We start from the raw sequence: 19,307 nt of genomic DNA on the forward strand, positions 1-19,307 counted from the left end.
GTCCTATAGAACAAAAAAGCAGAGAATGAAAGCCTGAGATGCCATATTCACACTTCAGCACATGGTTCAATTTAACAGAACTTCCAGATTCAAGTAATTTATTTCGAAATAGCAGTTTTAAAATGCTTTAGGAGTTGGTATTTATTCTCCAATTGAAAGGAAGTCAAAAGTCAATTGTATTCCTGGACAATGATGAAACAAAACAAAGCAAGTCTCTTCCAGAAGTTTAGAATATAGGCTTATAGTACTTCTGCAGAATAATGTTGAAGAATACATTGGTGTTTTATCATCTCCGAATTCAAGCAATGCATTAAAACACAAACAACCTTAACAATTCCCAGCTGGGAAGTGTTACAGTAACTTGGTGACTAAAACATTTTTGTTCTGGTTCTGAAGTACATGAAACCAGTTTTCAAAGACTTGTTTTATCCCCCTCTCCCTTCTCCTGCTGCTACCACAGACCCAGTGGCAGACTTCTCATTTAGCACATACCGCAGCTTAATGAGAAGGAAATGGGTATAGTTGTAGATTATAGTCTCCACTCTACTTTATTAAAAGCACAGAATATCAACAAATGATCCATACACCTTTTTTCCACCAAAATTCATTCCAAAAAAGTGGCAGACTTTTACATTTTACTTAAAAAATTATTTTTAGAGAACACAATTTAAGTGACAAATTTTACATACAGATTAATTTAAAATGAAAGTTCTGAAAAGAAATATTCAAGTTGTGGAGGGCATGTTGTAAAATGAAATTGAATATTTAAAAACTAAACTATGTGTATACCTGCATACCCTCTCTGGTAAAAACAGTATATGCAAAAGAATCACAGGTCATATCACTTGTCAGTGCGCAAAGCTATAGTGTTACTAACATTCAGAATCCTTCTGTATGTACCTTGGAGTTTTCCGAGAATTACCTAAAAATGTCATACTAAAAACTTAAGTTTCCAAATGCACATTAAAATATTTTTGTCCTTTATCCCATTCTTTGTTTTCTATTCCCAGAACTGTTTGCTTTGATGCTTTCTCTCCAACATACTACTACTACTTGCAACTGCTGAAGTGAGTGCTTACAAAGACCACCCTTTCTACTGTTCTACCCCCAAAGCATTACACAGTCTATTGATCTGAACAGATGCATATTTTTCTGTTGAGAAGCTCATAAGAGGAAGCAATTCTGAATTGCTCTGGAGATTTTGAAAGAAAAAATATTGCTGAAAAGCTTCTGTTTTAGAAAAATATCTCTCAAGATGTCTGGCACACTTATTTTTTGGAGGAAAAACACTATATCATGGAATTGAAAAATATGTAGTATCGGAGGAGAAGGATGTCTAGTTTCTGATCACTATAAACAATTCTGAGTGAAAATATTTTACTGATGATATTCAATTATAATTTATTATATCTTAAAATGCAATTTTTTTAAAGCAAAAATATTATGCATTGTTTGTAATGTATAGCTCTATGGCAAAAATCTACTGGCAAAAGATCATTCTATTTTGGTAGGAAGCAATTTGAGGGGAGGAAAGTTTTTCCAACATTCCTCCATTGTTCCAACATTGTGCTGCTTAATGAGTTCAATAGCGACCACTAGAGGGACCCTGAAAAGCATATGTAAACCAAAGCGGGTGTCCTAAAAATACTGACTTTTGCTTCTTTCCAGAGTATTACTAGAACTAAGGCCTTGCTCATCTTTCTTTGCTATTTCTCATTCACAAAAGGTCTCTAGAGATAGTATTTCATTTCATGCAAGCACAGTTAAAAGTCCAACTGAAAAAATTCCAGACATATAAATTTGAAAGACCCTTATGATAGGGAAAAGTCAATTATTTAGAGATAAGTAAAATGAAAGGTAACTAGGCCTTCCCAAGACATACGCTCAGAAAGAGAAAGGTTTTTGATAATGTAATGAAAACAGACTTGCATCAGTCTAAAACTAATTCAACTTATTCTATCAACACTTCAAAAGCAGAAGTTCCAAGTGAATGTGAGGAGCAACTTTTTCACCAAGGGGGACAGTCAAACAGTGGAACAGGTTGCCCGTGGAAGTAGTATAATCTCCATCCTTGGAGGTTTGCCTCCACCTGACTGAAGACCAGACTGAATAAAGCTCTAAGAAATCTGGTCTGATGTCACAGCCGACCTGGCATACTACTGTTTTGGAGTAGGAAATGTGATTAAACTGCATTTATACAGCAATAGATATGAATGGGTACTGTTTAATGCCTAAGACATGCTGCATAACCACCTCAGAAAGCAAGGTCATTTAACATGTATGTCCACAAGAGGGAGACTAGAGCATTAGGGAAAACAAATCTTGTTTTGCTAACTCTGCAAGATACCCCCTCCAAATAGATAGCAAGCTTTAAGATGCCAAATCCAGTGTTTCTTGCTAAACCTGAAGAGAATTTAAATGCATTTGCACAATTTATTCTGCAGTCTAAAAAATGTACATAGCAAGTATAGTGATAACCATCTAAATAAAAGACTGCATTAATGTTTGACCTAAAGAATCCGTTGGTCATTTTGAAAAATCATGTAGATACTCTAGTTTCAGTAATCTGGCATGGAGCTGACCCTCTTTTCCAAATACCTGAAAAGCCCTTTTGTATGGCACAATTTGCCAAATTGTTTTTGCTCATATTGAACACGATACTCAAGTGATACTCAGTGTAAAACAAATACAAACCTTAAAAGACACAAGCAACTTACTAATGTCATTTAAGCACAATGTTTGTTCTAACTGTATTTGCTTCCAGCTATGCAATATCTAAATAAAAACAAGGCATTTGCATGGTCTTATTCTTTATCTTTTAGTCTCCCTGTTTTTACGCTAAGTCTGGAGAAAAAGACAAAAACAGAAGGCTTTTCAGTTCTCAGGACCATCCATCTATACAAACTTACAAGAGACTTTCTTACAGGCTCACTTCCTCCTGTCAAAATAATGGAGAAAAACACAATCACAAGCAAATGAGCAGAGCTGAATAGTCCTGACAGCTATCATCACTTGGAGCATCCCAGCTTGGATAACCATGTGCCATGATAAAAACAGGTAATACAGTGACATAGTTTTCTCAGTGGAAAATGTTCTGAGTACCTGTCTATATTATTAAGTTTAATTCGTGGTGCAGAATTCTCCACACCTGACAATATATATTCTTAGGTTACTCTCTTCTGCCAAAAAAAAAAAAAATTGTCTTCCTACAAGATTTCGGAATGAGGGGGAAGATGCCTTCCTTCTAGACACAGGTCACCTCCCACTGGGGAGATTTCTATGGAAAATTCAGTATTTCAGGCTGGTGATCTTGAGAAGTGTAAGCTATATTTAAAGTTTCATAACCGGATGGATGTTTACTAACTAGACCGCTGCATCACTAACATCAGGGAAAAAATACAGTAGATTAGTGTTTCTCCTCAATTTTTTCTTCTTGAGATCCCAAAACAAGGAAATGATGCTACGAGGCACTCTAATCTTTTAGTCTGTTGATCTGCAAACTGAATACTGCTTCAAACAACCTGGCAGCATCTTCAGAAGTTCTTGGCACCAGTTTCATCGCTCCAGCACTGTGTACTATGCTTGGAACTGAGAAAGGAAACAATAACAGTGTGTCTACAGCAACCAAAGGAAATCTATTTGCTCCTTTTCTGCTTATTGGGATTTTAAGGGGGAAGGTGGGAAACCCTATACAACAAGTAGAATTGGAAGAACATACTTGTGTATTGTGAGCTGCAAGACACTTTTCTTAAGCACCACCTACTGGAGCAAGTTAGGAGAGTCTTCTACCTTCTGGAAGCAGAACTTGACAGGAGAATGCAACTTACAGCTCTAATAAGGTGGGGCTGGAAAATGTGGCAGGCTTAGTTTCAGGATCTCTAGTTTTAAGTTTCATTTCAGATTGCCAGTTTTATATCCTTCTGCTTCTTAACTCTGTCTACACGATTGTTTTAAAATAAAAGAGATACCCATATAAGTTTTCCAGCACATAGAAGTTGAAAAGGTAGACAGCTACAAAGTTATTTTCATATGACCCCCCCTCCCCCAAAAGGGAGTGAATAAGAAAGGGATAACAAAAAGAGCATGGCAGAACTCTACGTTATGACGCTTCCATTCATCCTTCTCTGTCCTCCTACTGCCTCACCCCATCACATTTTTACAAGCAAGCTGGTCTAGCTAGGGATAAAGAGGACAGGCACATTCTGATCTAAAGTAATAAAACAAATGAGTTATCCACAGGATCAGAAACCTCTGAGTGTTTTCAACTTTACTTTCAAAGTAAGGGTAAAGTCTCCAATCAAGAAATTCAGAACATGCATGGGAAATATACTCCACTTATCTGACGAAAGAACAATTCTGTACCAACTCCCCCCCCCCAAGTATTATGCAAATAAGCCATGAAAAGCGTAAGCTAGTAGCACAAATAATAATTTTAGTATACTTGGGATTGAATGTTGCTGATACAATGCTAATGAACTCCAATACCAGTTTTGTTCTTGTGTGACACAATGGCTGCTCAGGTGACATTCCAAGGCATCAGAGGACACTGTTCCTCTCAGAATACTTCTGTCAAAACCAGCATCTAACACTGGCACTGTCCCTGAGTATTTTTTACCTCTGCCCAGAATCTGTGGTCAACACTCCTAAGTCTGTTGGTCGCACTGTACAGTCAATACTAGCTGGGAAAGGTCTAATCATTTATTTCCAATCCTAGACTCTTCTGCCCGAACAAAACAGCTGATGAATAAGCCTCAACACTTGCATTTAAAAGTCACCCTTTCAAACTCATTTGTACGACTGATTTTCTTTGGGTCTCTCCCCTTTGGTCACACATTTATGGCTGTTGTGATTTTTTCCTAATTCAGATATGGAAAGGGAACAGACTTGTGAACATTGTCCATCTGCACACAGTACTTAGGTAAATATACTTGCTCTCCCCCCATATAATTCTTTTATTTAGTCCCTCTGTGCTGATATGTGAGCAACACAATGAAGCATGTCTTTCTGTTCTGAGTTCATAGTGCTAGAATAACAAACTCTCAGAAAGTAATGAGATATGTGTAATCACAAGGTACCTTGTTTTTTTTCTGAAGTAGATCAAAGATCTTTACTCAATCAGTATTAAACTTCATTTAAATGCCCCGATTTTCTTGCCATAAAATGCACTATAATGCAGTAACTTTTCCCAGGCTATTTACCTATACTTAAATGTACTATTTGTCATTTGGCAAACGTTAACTATCACACAATGATAACGTCAAGGTCTTCGAAATTATTATGTGGCAGTGCAGACTTACTATCTTATCAGCAGCAATAAATATCTTGCTAAAATTGAAGTGTTACACAATTGCTTTATTCTGAGTATGCAACCTGAAAAAGAGACCTACCTTTTGAACTGGGCAATATTAAGATGAACATTTCCCCCTTCCATTATCATCTTCTCAAGAGGGCAAAGTAGACTAACACTTTCATTGTAAAGCATTTTTGATCCTCCTCAAAACTACTCTGAATGTAAGCATAAGTGAACATACCTAGGCAAACGAATACCATACTTTAATAATGATTATATTTTAACGTGTATGCATTCATGTATATGATAGTATGCTTCAATCTCAACTTTAAATCTTTATAAAGACAAAGGTCTACCTTTTATAATATTCACCTAAAAATCTGAAGAATTTCTAAACACTTTTCTTCAAACATACATGAATTTCAACCTGTTTCACAGCAGAAACACTTAAGGGGAGGCTTGGTCACTGAGCAGGACCTGATTGTGTTAGAAATTAAGAGTGAAGAAAAAATCCACACAAACAGAAACAAAATCCAATACACACCCCATACAGAACAAGAGACAAAGAGCTTATTTCAAAATATAGGAGGTTTCACTCATTCGCTTATTTGTACCTTCTTCTAACACAGTTACTGGCATGAACCATCAATTCAAAATACTCTCCTCACGTGCAAAACCATTAGGTTTCTTTTACACTACTTTAAACAACAACTTGGAGGATGTCATCATCAAAACCCAAGTATACTACACATGCTATTAAATGCAGTCCTAGCAGCAGTTTTGTTATTTAGTTATCAGTCGGTCATACCTTTTCCTCCACCCTCTAATGAAATAACAGCTTAACATTATTAAACCAATGTACTTTCAGGAAAGCACTGCAGGTTAAAAAGAGTTTTAAGAAAAGACTGCTTAACTTTTTCCTGGCCTTACAAAAGGATGCAGTATACCATTACGTTTTAGACCAGGAGGGAGGTGAATGATGCAAGACAAGCACAACAAATTTCTCAGGGTAGTATTCACTTAAATAAAGCACAGATGGTATAGTAGCTCTATAGAGACTTTACAGAACATCTTACAACACCTTCCTGTATTACCTAATGATTACCTTTTTTCCTGTTTATCTTTCAAACCTCTTCAGTTAGCACTTATGCTTTGATACACTCCATTCTCATCAGACAAAATTTTTTTTATAGCCATCAGTATTTAGTCCCTGATTTTGATTCAATAAAATACCAGAAGTAAAGTTACTCTACTTGTTGATACCATCGCCTCAGTACTCTATTTTTCCAAACACATTATCTTTCTTAGACAGCACTTCAAAAATCTGATTGAGATTTCTCACTAGTACTTCCACCTCATGCACACTTAATGAATCAGAGGGAAAAGAAAAAAAAAAAGAGTAAGTTTCAGTGTATCATCTCCAAATCAAGCGAAATCAAGAGTCCATGCAGGCTGCCCTGCCAGCTCAACAGAGAGAGGATAAATTCCAACATTTCTGTACTACACCAAAGTACTCAGCTTTGCATTCACACACATTTCAGTTGTTGGTGGACAAAAGAGAAGTTGAACTCTGTTCTTCCTAGAATGATACTGGTTCTTAAGTGCTGAGACAACCAAATATAAAGTTTAATTCTTAATACATTCCTTAAGCTGATCACACACGAAGGAATCTCACAATAATCTCAACTCATTGACAATTCTGATGTCCTTTTATGGATAATATGGAAATGCAGAACAATAATAGCATGGGCAAAGTGGGACTGGAGCACCACTCAGGTCTGCATTGATTCCTTCTCACAGGAGCAGGTTTAGTGGATTCCCTCCTACCGTTTCAGAACAAGTAGTTCTGTTCTAATGATGGAGCAGCAAGCACAGAAGTCAGGTATTGGAAAGGAAAAAGGGCAGCACAAAGATTTTTGAAAAATCCAGACCTAGCTATCTAACCTCTACTCTTGTTTGGTGCAAATTTGGATCGTCACATTATCTTTTTGTTTGAGAAAGATTATTCTTCCAAAAGTGAAAAAAACCTGATGTACACAATCTGATGTACACAAGCATAACTCATATGTTAGCACAAGGTCTTAGGGTGCAAAGAAAGATAACAAATAAATATTTGTATATAAAACCAACTACACATAACATACACTAAGTTTATAAATAAGGTTTTGCCCTTAAAATTCCTCTCTTGTGTCAGAATCCAAACTTTTTTCCAAAGCTTAGCCAAAGGCCTTTAAGTGTAAACTAGCAGCTTTGCACTCTGGCTTACATTTTCAAGCACTCAGGACAAAGTTTAATGATGCAGAGACTTACCCCATTTTTTTCAAGCAGATTGTTTAATGCAACACCCAGTTATCTGAGGGCAACAATATGTAATTATTTCAGAGTCTGAAGCTTCCCTTCTTTCATGACCCTTATCTGATAAAAATGAATGGCTTTTTTTTTTTAATATCACACATCAGTGACACTTCAGCATAACTGTGTTTCCTCCCTGCCTATCAATGCTATGCTTAGAATGAAGTTCAGGGCCCAACAAAACATCTGAACTCTACTAAGGAGAACAAAGGGGCCTCCCAATTATGTTTCAAAAAGAGAAGCACAATCCAGATACCTCAGGTAATGAGAGTTTTAGTCTGTGGTGAAGAGGTAAAAGAGCAGTAGTATAAAAAATGAATTTTAGTTAAGTGCAGAACAGGCAGTCTCAAAGTTAACCAGAACACTATCTTCTTTTTTTTCCCAGCAGAAGGAAGACAGTTTATCCTGGGTCAACACAGAATTTCTTTCTTTTTAATGCAAAATGAAACACTGCATCAGACTATGCAACTACAGATAGCTCACAATGTACTGCCTCAGACTGCTGAGGCATGAAGTGGTAGTTCAAGAAACAAGCTGTTGTTTTTTAAAAGGAGATTAAATCATGCTTGCACTGGAAGAAATGTATTTTATTTACACAGGAATTTACTTTTTCACAGGTGACTCTCTCAGAGGAATATACCTAGGAACCCATAAAAAGCTCAAAAAGAAGTGGTGAATTTAAATTAAGAACTAACTCTTTTACCCCACATCCTTATACAGAAGGGGAAATGTGATTTGGGTAGGGCAGAGGATGTATTTTTTGAACTTATACTATAGGCAACGAAGGGTATTGTATGATTTATTTTTTCCTCAATTTATATCTTGTTCAGCTGGGGAACATACTCTAATTTGATAAAACTGATCACACTTTATTATTTACTCAAATGAATAACTATACTAGGAGAAAAACAACCATACACTCATCTTTAGCTTTTTGCAACTTCACCGCTGTCTATACTATATACAGAATGAAGTATACATCATCTGTGGCAACAGTTATGGCTATAAGGATGTCTCTGTGTATTAATATTAAATTTTAGGCTGTATTAACAGATTTTACCTGCAAGCAAGGTTAGGATCAGCATTCCTTGACAGAAGTAGTTCTACAGTCTTCAAGATCTTTTCCTCCAAAGCATGTGCAGTACATGCTGCCATCAGCACAGTGTACTTATCTGTTTCAAAAATTAGAGAATTGCATACATAAACACAATGCTGATCCAGAATTTCCTTTCAAAGCCTTTACTCTTGTTATAATTCAGTTAATTAGGTTCTGATACACTAAGACTCTTGGGAAATGGAAGAATTATCAAGTCAGATAAAGGCATCTGAGTACAGAAGATACTCAGAGGAAATGGAAGTGGTAGAGCATCTATCCCTACTGAAGATGAGGATGCTTCTTGGCTGTCCAAAAAACCCAGCAGAAGTTTAACTTTAGATGCTTGTTTCTCAAATCCTGGTCCATACAAGCAGATTCATTTCCCATCCCCCAACCCCTAAAAAGGGAAATAGTCAAGGAAAGAAAGAGCTTAGAGGAAGTTAACTAGAATGGACAAAAAAAGTGCATGAAATATATTTATCACTCACTAGCACTATCAGTTTTAGAGAAGATGGAGGCCCATACAATGGACAGTTCAAGTAACAAGGCTTTACTAAAAGGCTTTAAGAGAAGGAACTACATTTCTAAACTAGACTAGACTACTACTGTGCACTAGTGGCAGGAGGAGGATTAAAAGAATGTTTTTATAGATGTTCTTTTCCACACCTACAATACTTAAAGACTAGTGAGGAGAAACCTGTATTTGCTCCAGTTCTGAAGCCAGCTGGGTGTTACATTCTACCTTTGGTCATGAAGCCGAATTGCACACTGCAGCTGTTTGTCCACAAAGCAGGGGGAATCTCCCTTCCCACGGTTCTCCTATAGAGATGTGGGAAACAGCACACATCAAGGACCTTAGTGAGCTATTTGGCTCTAGCGGCAATTAGAAGACTGCCATTTGAGTGACTGCCCATTTTGCTTGTTGCACAAACCTGCATACAAGTTCAAACATGCCTTTAACATTTTGTTTTAACAAATACAGTTTTAACTGTACATATCTTAGAACATACCATGAAGTATTACAACATATTTTCTAACTTTCTGGTAGAAATTTTAAGACTGTGTATGTGCTAGTACTTTTATTTCTCAGCTGAGGTCAGGTTTTAATAAACAAATTTTTAACTTGAAGTGATGTACTTTACTCCAATATCCAAGTCTCAACACTTTTAGTCCCTGAACAAACACCCAAAACCTGAGTTTTGTGTTTAAATTCACCTGGGTTTTACATACCATCTTGTAATTTTCAACTACCTCATGCAGAAGTTCTAACATACACAAATCAATATATTAAATGAATTCACAGAGTCACTTAAACTCCTGAACAGTAAGCAATTAACATTTTAATAAACTATTTGATACACTGGCTGACAGATTCTTACTCAGAATGTTTAACATGGTTATCAATAATAACATGAACTGAAAGCTGACAGAAGGACTTCAAACAAAAGGTAGTGATAAGCTCTATTAGTCTGGGAACGGTATCTAGAAGGAAACTGTAGTTATATTTGTATTCAGTATTTCAGATGGTGATAAGGAGTGGGAAACTGATTTCTGTGTAGCATACCCAGAGCTCATAGGTGTGAGGAAAAGAAGGGGAAGAAACATGTCAGAATCACAGAATCACTGAGGTTGGAAGGGACCTCTGGAGATCATCTAGTCCAACCCCCACTGCTCAAGCAGGGTCACCTAGAGCACGTTGCACAGGAATAATCAGGTTTCTCTTTTCTTTTGCAGAGAAAAATTGATGAAGACTGAAAAAAGATTAGTTTATGTTCAGTCTGAATGAAAAAAAAAAAAATCTAAAAGAGCTAGTGAATTTACTTCTCAGAGATGCTGCATTCTGATCCCATGACATGTTCAGTGCTACGCTTAGTTCCTTGTTCTTCATGACTACCAAAGTTCATTTTAATATTAGGGTAGAATTAAGTAACCAGCTTGCAAAGAACGATTGCAATGTGACTAGAGATGATTACTAGTACAGCCATTATTAGGATTATAGGCATTATAGGATTATTAGTATAGGATAACTTAACTGATTGCCAGCTGATATAAAACAACCAGCAACACTAGTGATTTTAGTACCACTTTAGGAAGGCACAGCTGTTACTGAACACATGTGGCCTGACCTAAATCAATCAACAACTTGCAAGGCTGTTCCTAGCTGGTCCGTATTCTACTGCCCACAGGACCTAGCTACTGTTTCCCTACACACGCTAAAAGGGAAACAAGCTGAGAAACCTGATCCTAGCAAACTGCCACTTAGGGCAAACACTGACGGCCACACTTTGAAAAAATACCCTGTATGTCGGTTAACTGCTCAGCCGAGACTGCTGCCCAGAGAAGTCTGTCCAATTTGTAGCTCTTTACAGCCATAAACAAGGTATGTTGTAAGCAGGTATGGGTTGTAGGAAGCCACATGAAGTTCTCTGAAGTAGGTTACAAGGATAGCAATGAGAAGACATGATCACTTTTGGTGCAGGTAATCTACTCTCATCTCGTAACTCTGATCAGTTCCCTAGGAAGTTCAAGAAATTTTTTAGTACCGTCTGCACTTCAGTCTACTACTACTAAAAATATTGGCAAGTTACTGGAAAATAAGATCAATGTTTTTATGAACTTAGTATTGTGTGCCAAATTAGTTTCTTCTGTATTGCAAAGTCTTTTCTTGGGCTTGGACAAATCTTCCAACAGAACGAAAGAGAAGAAAAATAACCACAGTTTAAACAGGAAAAAGTTATTTATAAGCCATAAAAGTTGACAGAGGAAGTGATCAGATGTATTACTTTAGAAATTCCATTAAACTCTTGCAAAAAAAAAAAAAAAAAGTGGTCTAGCAACACACTGAAGAAGAGCTTTCAGTTAATAGAAAAATTATTTTAGAGAAAGTCCACATTAATTTATCATGAACTGGACAGCTACTCCTGTAGGCAAATTATTTCTTCAACTACAGTCAAAGGAGAACTCCTAGTATTTGTTACCATCTTTCAGATTTGCCCTTTGAGCTGCTCTTGTGTAGTCAAAAAAAAAAAATTAACCTAAAAAACAGTACATCTTTATTACTGTGGTCTGAAATAAGCAATCACAAGAGCAGGTCAGCTGGCATATTTGAAAGGCCAGCATTGAGGGGCTGGAGAGCAATAAACTGTAACAAACGCAGCTGGAAGAGAAGTGTCCATTACAGCTATTAGAAGATTAGACTAGATTAGGCTAGATTTTGAAAACTTCTGGAGTGGGCCCATGTCTTTTATCATATATTGCAGTATTTAACAAGAGTAGCTACCAATCCTGCTTTCGGATTCTGGTTGGTTCCTGCATGTTCATACTTCCTGACAGGAACAAACTAAGGAGGTGCTAACTCTGCAACTTTATTCTTTAATTCTTGATGTTCCTACTCTGCAACTTTATCCTGTAATTCTTGAGCAAGTATTTCCAAATGCTGGTTTTTAAAAAGCACTGGGGCGGGGGAGCAGGAAGAGAGAGACAGAGAGACGAAGAAAAAACATCAACTGAATTCAGCAGTTTCAAGAACATAATTTTTACTTTAAAAACTAGCTAACAGAGCACAACATGGTGTACACATCATCACAGAAAGTGCCCCCCACTGAGTTTTCAAGGGCAAGCAGCTACTTACTATTATTACATTGTCAATGCATCTTGACTATATTTTGCAATTTTGGATGTGAAATCTAGTCTAGGCCCCAGTTCCATTGGGGACCTTGCTTTTTTCCTATATAAGTAAACAGAGAATAAGGATAGGACAATGTCTGGTATTGAGAGTATTGACCACTAATTTCATTCACGTCTTACCTATTTCAAAGCTTGCATTAGCTCCTCTGTCCAGGAGAAGACGCACTACTGCAACATCAGCCACACTGGCAGCATACATCAGGGGAGTCCATCCAAACTGAAAGCTAGATTCTATGCTTATACCTGTCAAAATTTAAGATACTAAAATCATAAAGTTATACCAAAATAAACACAGATTTTTATAAACTTCACTTTAACATACATAGTTACCATAGTTACTGATTTGTGCTTACACTTGTGTTTACTCCTAGGGAGAGAAAAGTCTTGCTTATAGCATTGCTGTTTTTTTAAACATCTTTTAACAGTTTTTAAAACATCTGGAGTACCAGAAAACAAGTTTTAGAACTGACCCCAAGGAAGCCCAGTTCTTTATCCAAGTAGTTAAGCACCACAGAAAAGTTACATTAAAAAAAATATATAAGGGATACATTTATCAGCAAAAATAATTTCAGAGAAGTGCACAGAATATCTGTTTTCTCCACTTAAGTACTATAGCTTTCTTCAAGCAAACCCAAGAACTTTGATTCTTGCCAAAGAATCAAGTGATTTGTTGTGGAAGCAACTTTCTCCTCTTATTATTAGGACCATATTGACTAGGGTTTTCCTGCTCAGAGCTCCTTCTATTCTTTGCCTTCCAAGGCAGCTGGCTAGCAGAGGCCAGTCTTGCATTCAGTACCAACAAAGTATTATCTTGGTAGAACAGAAAAATAGAAGATAATGCATGATTCAGTCACAATCACCAGATTTGTTCATTAATCCGTATAATAGCCACACCTTCCTCTGCAGCTAAAAGCAACCTTGCCCGCCAGTCTGCCCAAATTCACCAAGTATAGACTCATTTGACAACTTTCAAATAAAAATCTCTATACATTCTAAGAGGCACCATCTTTCCTTCAGTTCTTCCTCAGAAGATTATTTCCTCTGCAACACTTAGTTTCCATTAGCTGATTTCACATTAGCCCAACAGTGATTCTAGATAATCAGAAGTACTTATTTACAAGAGAGGACTCTGAAAAAACACAACTGTCCTAAGAAATTTGTGACGGTCAAGCTGCATGCTACCTTTTTATGCTAAATGTATATTTACTCTCCTTGCCTTGGTAATTTGTCAAAGATGTGCTCAGTATGGCAAGTCAAAGTCAGCCAAGCTTAGGTATTAACAGGTCACTGCCCTGAGATTGATTCTTGGACTATTTTAAGATCACTGGAGCTGTAGAAGTCATCTTTAAAGAGGAAACTTTCAATGAATGCCAGGTGCTGAAGCATTCCAGCATCTCTAATCTCCAGCAAGCTACAGAAATCACAGGCAAAACTTTTTAGTGGCACACACATACTAGCTGCAGTCCTTAATGTCACAGCATTCCAGTTTTCTTGTAGCATACAAAATAAGGCCCAGAACAAAGTTCTACAAGGAGTTCCACTAAGCATTCCTTAGCAGCCATATCTGAATTTCCTTGTAGCCAAGTCAGCTCAAGAATCTAGAAAGTCTGATATACAACAGCCAACTGAGTCAACACTAGTAGGAAATGAGCGCTGGAAAGCTGGCACTCTGTCAGCCTTGAGTTAAGAAGTTACTTCTCCTCTTAGGAGGAAAAGCAGACCAGGTAACTAAAGCTCTCATTAAGATGTTTTAATTTTAATATATAGTTGAACAATAGTGACAAAAGAGCTATTTGGGATGTATATAGAGACTTATTCAAGCTCGGGACAGGATATTTTCCTCACTGCTTTCTTTAGATATATAACAGCCAGTATCTGCCACAACGCTGGTGCTTTTTCTAAGAAGTTCCAAAAGTAAAATGGTCTTTCTGGTAACAAAATGTCCAAATTGCTTTACAGATTGTTTTTCATGCATGGACTCCTGCAGTTTCTCTAGTGAGTGCCCTGAAGTATCACACAGTCTGAGTCACAATGCATCTGAGTTATAGACAACTTTCTTCCCTCTATCTTTAACTAGGAATGGGGAGAAATATATTCTGGCCCCAGACCTGCCCTAGAGCAGAAACTATATGAAACACGTGAATAATGGTGAAGCAAAAGAACAGCAAGGGAAAAATGATGTTCCTTCTGTGATTAGTACAGTTTCTCCAGTACCTCTTTCAGATACTCTGCTGATTGTGGCTAATATTAGTAATAGTAGGAAGGTTGCTTTTATACACAAAAACGTAATCACAGATTCAAAAGGTTAATAAGGTAATGTCTGAAAACCTATGATCAGATTCCACACACAGATGCTAAATAATTCCGTGACTGACGCCAAAAATCTTGAGATGTTGAAAGACTTGTTTAGTTTAACAATAGCTTGTAATATTAGAATCTGTTCACATTCAGACTGAATTTATCTGACCTAGAAGTTGTAAAGTGCTTGATACCAAAAGATTTCTCTTCTGATACTTCTAATAGAAGTATATATTTATTTAAAGTCTGTCAGCACTTTGTGCTGTGGTTCACACAATACCTTAAATTTAATCAGAGCTGTAGATGTCTCCTGCTGCTGGACCAGCAATGGTTCTCATCTTACTCAGGGTTCACAATTCCAACCCAGCTGGAAAGTTATCCACTTTTTTTCCCCACATAGTTTGCTACTACTTTAGCTCCCTGAACTGGTTCACACAAGATCAGATGAGCTCCAGCACACATGCAAAGATGGGATGGAACAGACTGCTGACAAAAGGAATGAGGATATGACTGGAGTATATGCCACCTTGAATGAGCCCAAACTGTTGTGAGGTCATAACATTTAGTTCTATCTGAGGAAAATGAACATATGAATTATACGGTATAAAGTATTTTACCCCCAGAGCAGACTAACACGCCATTCAAAGTCATCTTTGCACCTGCTACTTGCTTGCATTATTTTGTGACACACTTCAGAACTTGTTCTTAGTACGCTACCATTTTGTGCTTGTCCATCTCTTAAAGGAGGCCTGTGAAACTGCCTCAGCACTAAAGAGTCTTCAGTCAATCATTAAGAAAGCCAGAAGATGACATGTTCTTGTTCTGTTTGAAAGAATAGCCACAACTGTTGCTAGGAAATCCACCTGTCCAACACAAACTGGGAATTTGTTCAAGCGCTAATAGCAAGCCTCCTATAAACTCTACTGAACATACACTAGAAGTGACTGAATTTAGAGGTAAAGATTTCATCTGATTGAGCACAGATATTTTGGAGGACAGTGTTACCTTTCTCCAGAAACATCTCCCAGTTTGAGATTTATTACCTACTACTGCTCTGCAGAGGCAGTATTGGATGTGTCAGAATTTTCCTGTTAGCCATTTTCTTAGGAAATTTATAGATCTTCTTGTGATACTTTGCCTTGTACATTTCTGGGTACAAGATACCAAGCTACAGGAATCTTTTGCTTGACCTTATGTTCTTACAGATCTGTATCATCATCTTCTAAAAGTGTAAAACAACCCATTATGTGATGGGCATCAACATGGAAAGGTTCGGTGTGAACTATTAACACTTGAGTGAGTTACAAGGAATTAAAAATGGAAGGCTGTAACACAAAACAATTAAGCAACCTGATGTCCAGACATCACTAAAAATTCTACCTATAAGAACAGGTTTTCTCAAAGCAAGGGATAAGGTGCATTTCACTCATTATTATGTTTCTGAGTTTCAGCCTGTATAGTAGTTTTGATTAATAAATAAATAAATAAATAACTCCCCACTGAGGTGAAAAAACAACCTTCTTTTAAAAGGGCAAGTAACAACATTGTTTTAAAACTCAGAAAAACCTTACTAACTAAGAATCTGCTTTCTTCCAGCCATAAGACAGATTTTTCTCAGAGAACAAGCTCTTTGCTACTATATTCTGCTTGCTTGCTGAAGCAGAACTTCCTGACAATTATCGCTAGGCAGGTTATTCAGCTATGCAGTTTTGATTGCCCTGGATGCTTCAATAAGTGATCCAATCCTCCTAACACTGAATAATAGAAACACATTATAGAGAAATACTGAGTAACAAAAACAGGGAGAATGGCTTTTAGTGTTGAAACGAACTAGTTTTTAGTCATGATTTGTAACTGTGACAAATGCCATACAAACATTATTAGACCTTTTGGAATCACAATGTCCAGTCACGTTGCCAAGACAGCAGTATTACACATGAAGCACACCAGAAACACAATAATGCTGATGAGCAAGAAAAACAACATGGAGTTTCTAAACTGTGGGATCATTAAAAACCAAATGAAGAAAAGAACCCCCAGCAATACAACCTTCAACATCAAGGTAAAAAGATCCAGTGAATTCTCATTCTCAATTTAAACCACTTCAAACTTAGTGTTTGTAACAGGAGATTTTCAGATTCAAGATGCATCTGAAAACAAAGAGACACTTTATTTCATAGTTCACACATTATAGCTTTGTCAATATTCAAGACTCCTGACTGAAAACATGAAATAAATATAATTCAGATAAAATTTACTGGAATACTGCATGCTGAGTCACTGAAAAAAAAAAAGTACCTTCATCTTTAAAATAAGAGTCTATATCCTGTATCAGAAACATGGACATAGTGCTACATGCACCTGAGACATTATTTTAAAGTGAGAAACTTTTAAGCATGGGAAGTCTTGCTAATGAAAATTAAAAATATTCAACTTCATAATTCACTTTCCTCACCTGAGTTTAAGAGTTCTTCAATCAATGATACATCACCACAAGTCAGAGCTTTCTTTAACACATCATTCTTGTCTGCCTGCAACATTTGCTCCAACTGCTAGATAAGCAGAATAAAGTTAAGTTAAAAATCAGGTAAATGTTTCAAGATAAAAAAGCACAGCCTGATTTTTATATAGATGTATTAAGCACCTCCATGAAGACAAAACAGAGAAGGAAAAAAATAAAAGAAAGGTAAGGCTTTCCTTATTCCATCTCTGTACACCTGTTTACATTCTACTGCCAGAAATAAGTTTTAAGATTAAATTTTTAGAAAGATTCCATTCTCTAAAAATGTAACTATGAACTTTCTCAATGAACCTGCTATCCTTCTACAGTGCTCTCATTTTTCCTTAATGCTATTCAATTTCAGTTAAGATTCCTTTTCATCTTCTGGTGCTAAAGGAATGTTGCATCATCTTTCTTAATTTGTTTTGCACATTTCACATGTAAAGCAGAAAGGCACTAAAAAAAATATATACCTAGTATGATCAAAGATAAAAGTTATGATTTGGGGCAGTTTAGCTCAGTGAGTAGCTATCTGGCTTAAGCCAGCATGAATCCACTGCTGGAGAGGATGACTGGTTCCCTTCCCTCCTACCCCTGTGGCAGCAGAGGTATTTGTGTTGCTGAATCATAAGTGAATTGACAGAAGTGATCTGGCTGAAAAATGACCCCCTCCCCCCCAAAAAAAAGAGAGAGAATGAACAGTTTTTGAATCACTCAGTTGCCTGATTCACTTTCTTTTCAGCAGCATCACAGATTTGTTCTAGATTAAAGCTACAGATGTAGCTAAAGATTGTTGCTGGCATGACCTGGACCATACACAGTAGTTGCGTACGTTGATAAGTCAAGCGTTGTTCACTAGCGATATCTTTGCAGATAGAAGAGGGGAAGGAAAGATGGAAAGTTGTATTTCATTATAAGTGCTTGAAGTCATGACACAAAAACTCAGGATTATACAATTTATACAATTATATTATTATAAAATATTTATACTACACAATTTTATATATTCATATTATACAGTTTTCCCTAGCATGCAGTAGTCTATCTTTCCCATGACTTTCGTACAGGTCTTAACAAGCTCTCGGTGTGTAGAAGACCAAAGGCTAAAAGCAGCCAAGCTAATAATTTAGCCTTATTTTCTGCTCTACTCACCCAACAGATTCTGAATAGTGCATATTTTAGAAAGATGAACCTTGATTTAAGATCAAGATCACTTAAAAAGAAATGATTACAAACTTTGGCAGAGCACTATAAGTTTTCAGTTTATTTCCCTTTTCAAATTACATCCATGAGACAACCTAAGGGCTAAAAAGCCTTGTAGAATCTCTTTTCTCCTCACACCATCTTTTCTCAAATACAATAAAATCACATAAGTCTTCATGTTAATATAAAACACAGTCCAGAGATTTAAGATCTAAAACAGCTTCCAGGCCTCAGGTCTATTTCAAATTTATTCTCATGTTGAAATAGTGACTGGGATCATTCATTATAAAAGAAAAAAATATCTGGGAGAAAAATTATTATTTTTTTTTTAAGGAGATAAACAGCCCCCCCCCCCAAATTTGTTTTTTGTTTATCCCTAGATTAAGGAGACATCACCCATCATCATGCTAAAACAACCGCAGCGGCGGCGCCAGCTGCGCCGCCCGCTCCGGGCCCGCTGAAGGAGGCTCCGTCACGGCAACGGCTGACGCCGCGGCCGGCCCGGCCCCGAGGCGGCACGGCGCGGTCCGCCCCCCGGGCCCGAGGGCGCCGGCAGCGCGGCGGCTTCGCCCACCTGCGACTCCCGCCGCTCGGCGCCGATGTCCCAGCAGTCCTCGTCGCTGCCGCTGCTCTCTTCGCCTCCCGCCACTACGCGCGCGCCCCACCGCGCGCCGGCCATGGCGCCGCGGAGCGTGCGCGGAGCGCGCGCGGAGCCCGCGCCTCGCTTCGCCTCCCCGCCGGCGGGGCACGTGACCCGCCCGCGCCTGCGCGCGGCGCCGCTGCGGCACCGCCTGCCCGCGTGCCGGGGGCGCTGTGCGCGCGCGCCTGGCGCTGTGGCCGTGACGGCTGCTGGCGTGCGTCGTGCGGCGGTGCCGCCTGTG

The 19,307-nt window shown here is 37.8% G+C and overlaps 1 protein-coding gene across 1 annotated transcript in view; it reads right to left on the minus strand.

The window, feature by feature from the left end:
* The window catches only part of ASZ1 (ankyrin repeat, SAM and basic leucine zipper domain containing 1), a 42,728-nt gene extending 23,623 nt beyond the window's left edge, over window positions 1–19,105 (minus strand). The window contains exons 1-4 of the mRNA XM_067289961.1: window positions 19,001–19,105; window positions 17,179–17,275; window positions 12,546–12,668; window positions 8,703–8,814 (exon numbers count right to left, since the gene is read on the minus strand). Coding sequence (XP_067146062.1) covers window positions 8,703–8,814; window positions 12,546–12,668; window positions 17,179–17,275; window positions 19,001–19,105 — 437 coding nt within the window. The remainder of the gene's footprint in view (window positions 1–8,702; window positions 8,815–12,545; window positions 12,669–17,178; window positions 17,276–19,000) is intronic.
* Between the last annotated feature and the right edge of the window lie 202 nt (window positions 19,106–19,307).

Source organism: Apteryx mantelli, chromosome 1 (genome assembly GCF_036417845.1).
Source record: "Apteryx mantelli isolate bAptMan1 chromosome 1, bAptMan1.hap1, whole genome shotgun sequence".
Taxonomy (NCBI): Eukaryota; Metazoa; Chordata; class Aves; order Apterygiformes; family Apterygidae; genus Apteryx; species Apteryx mantelli.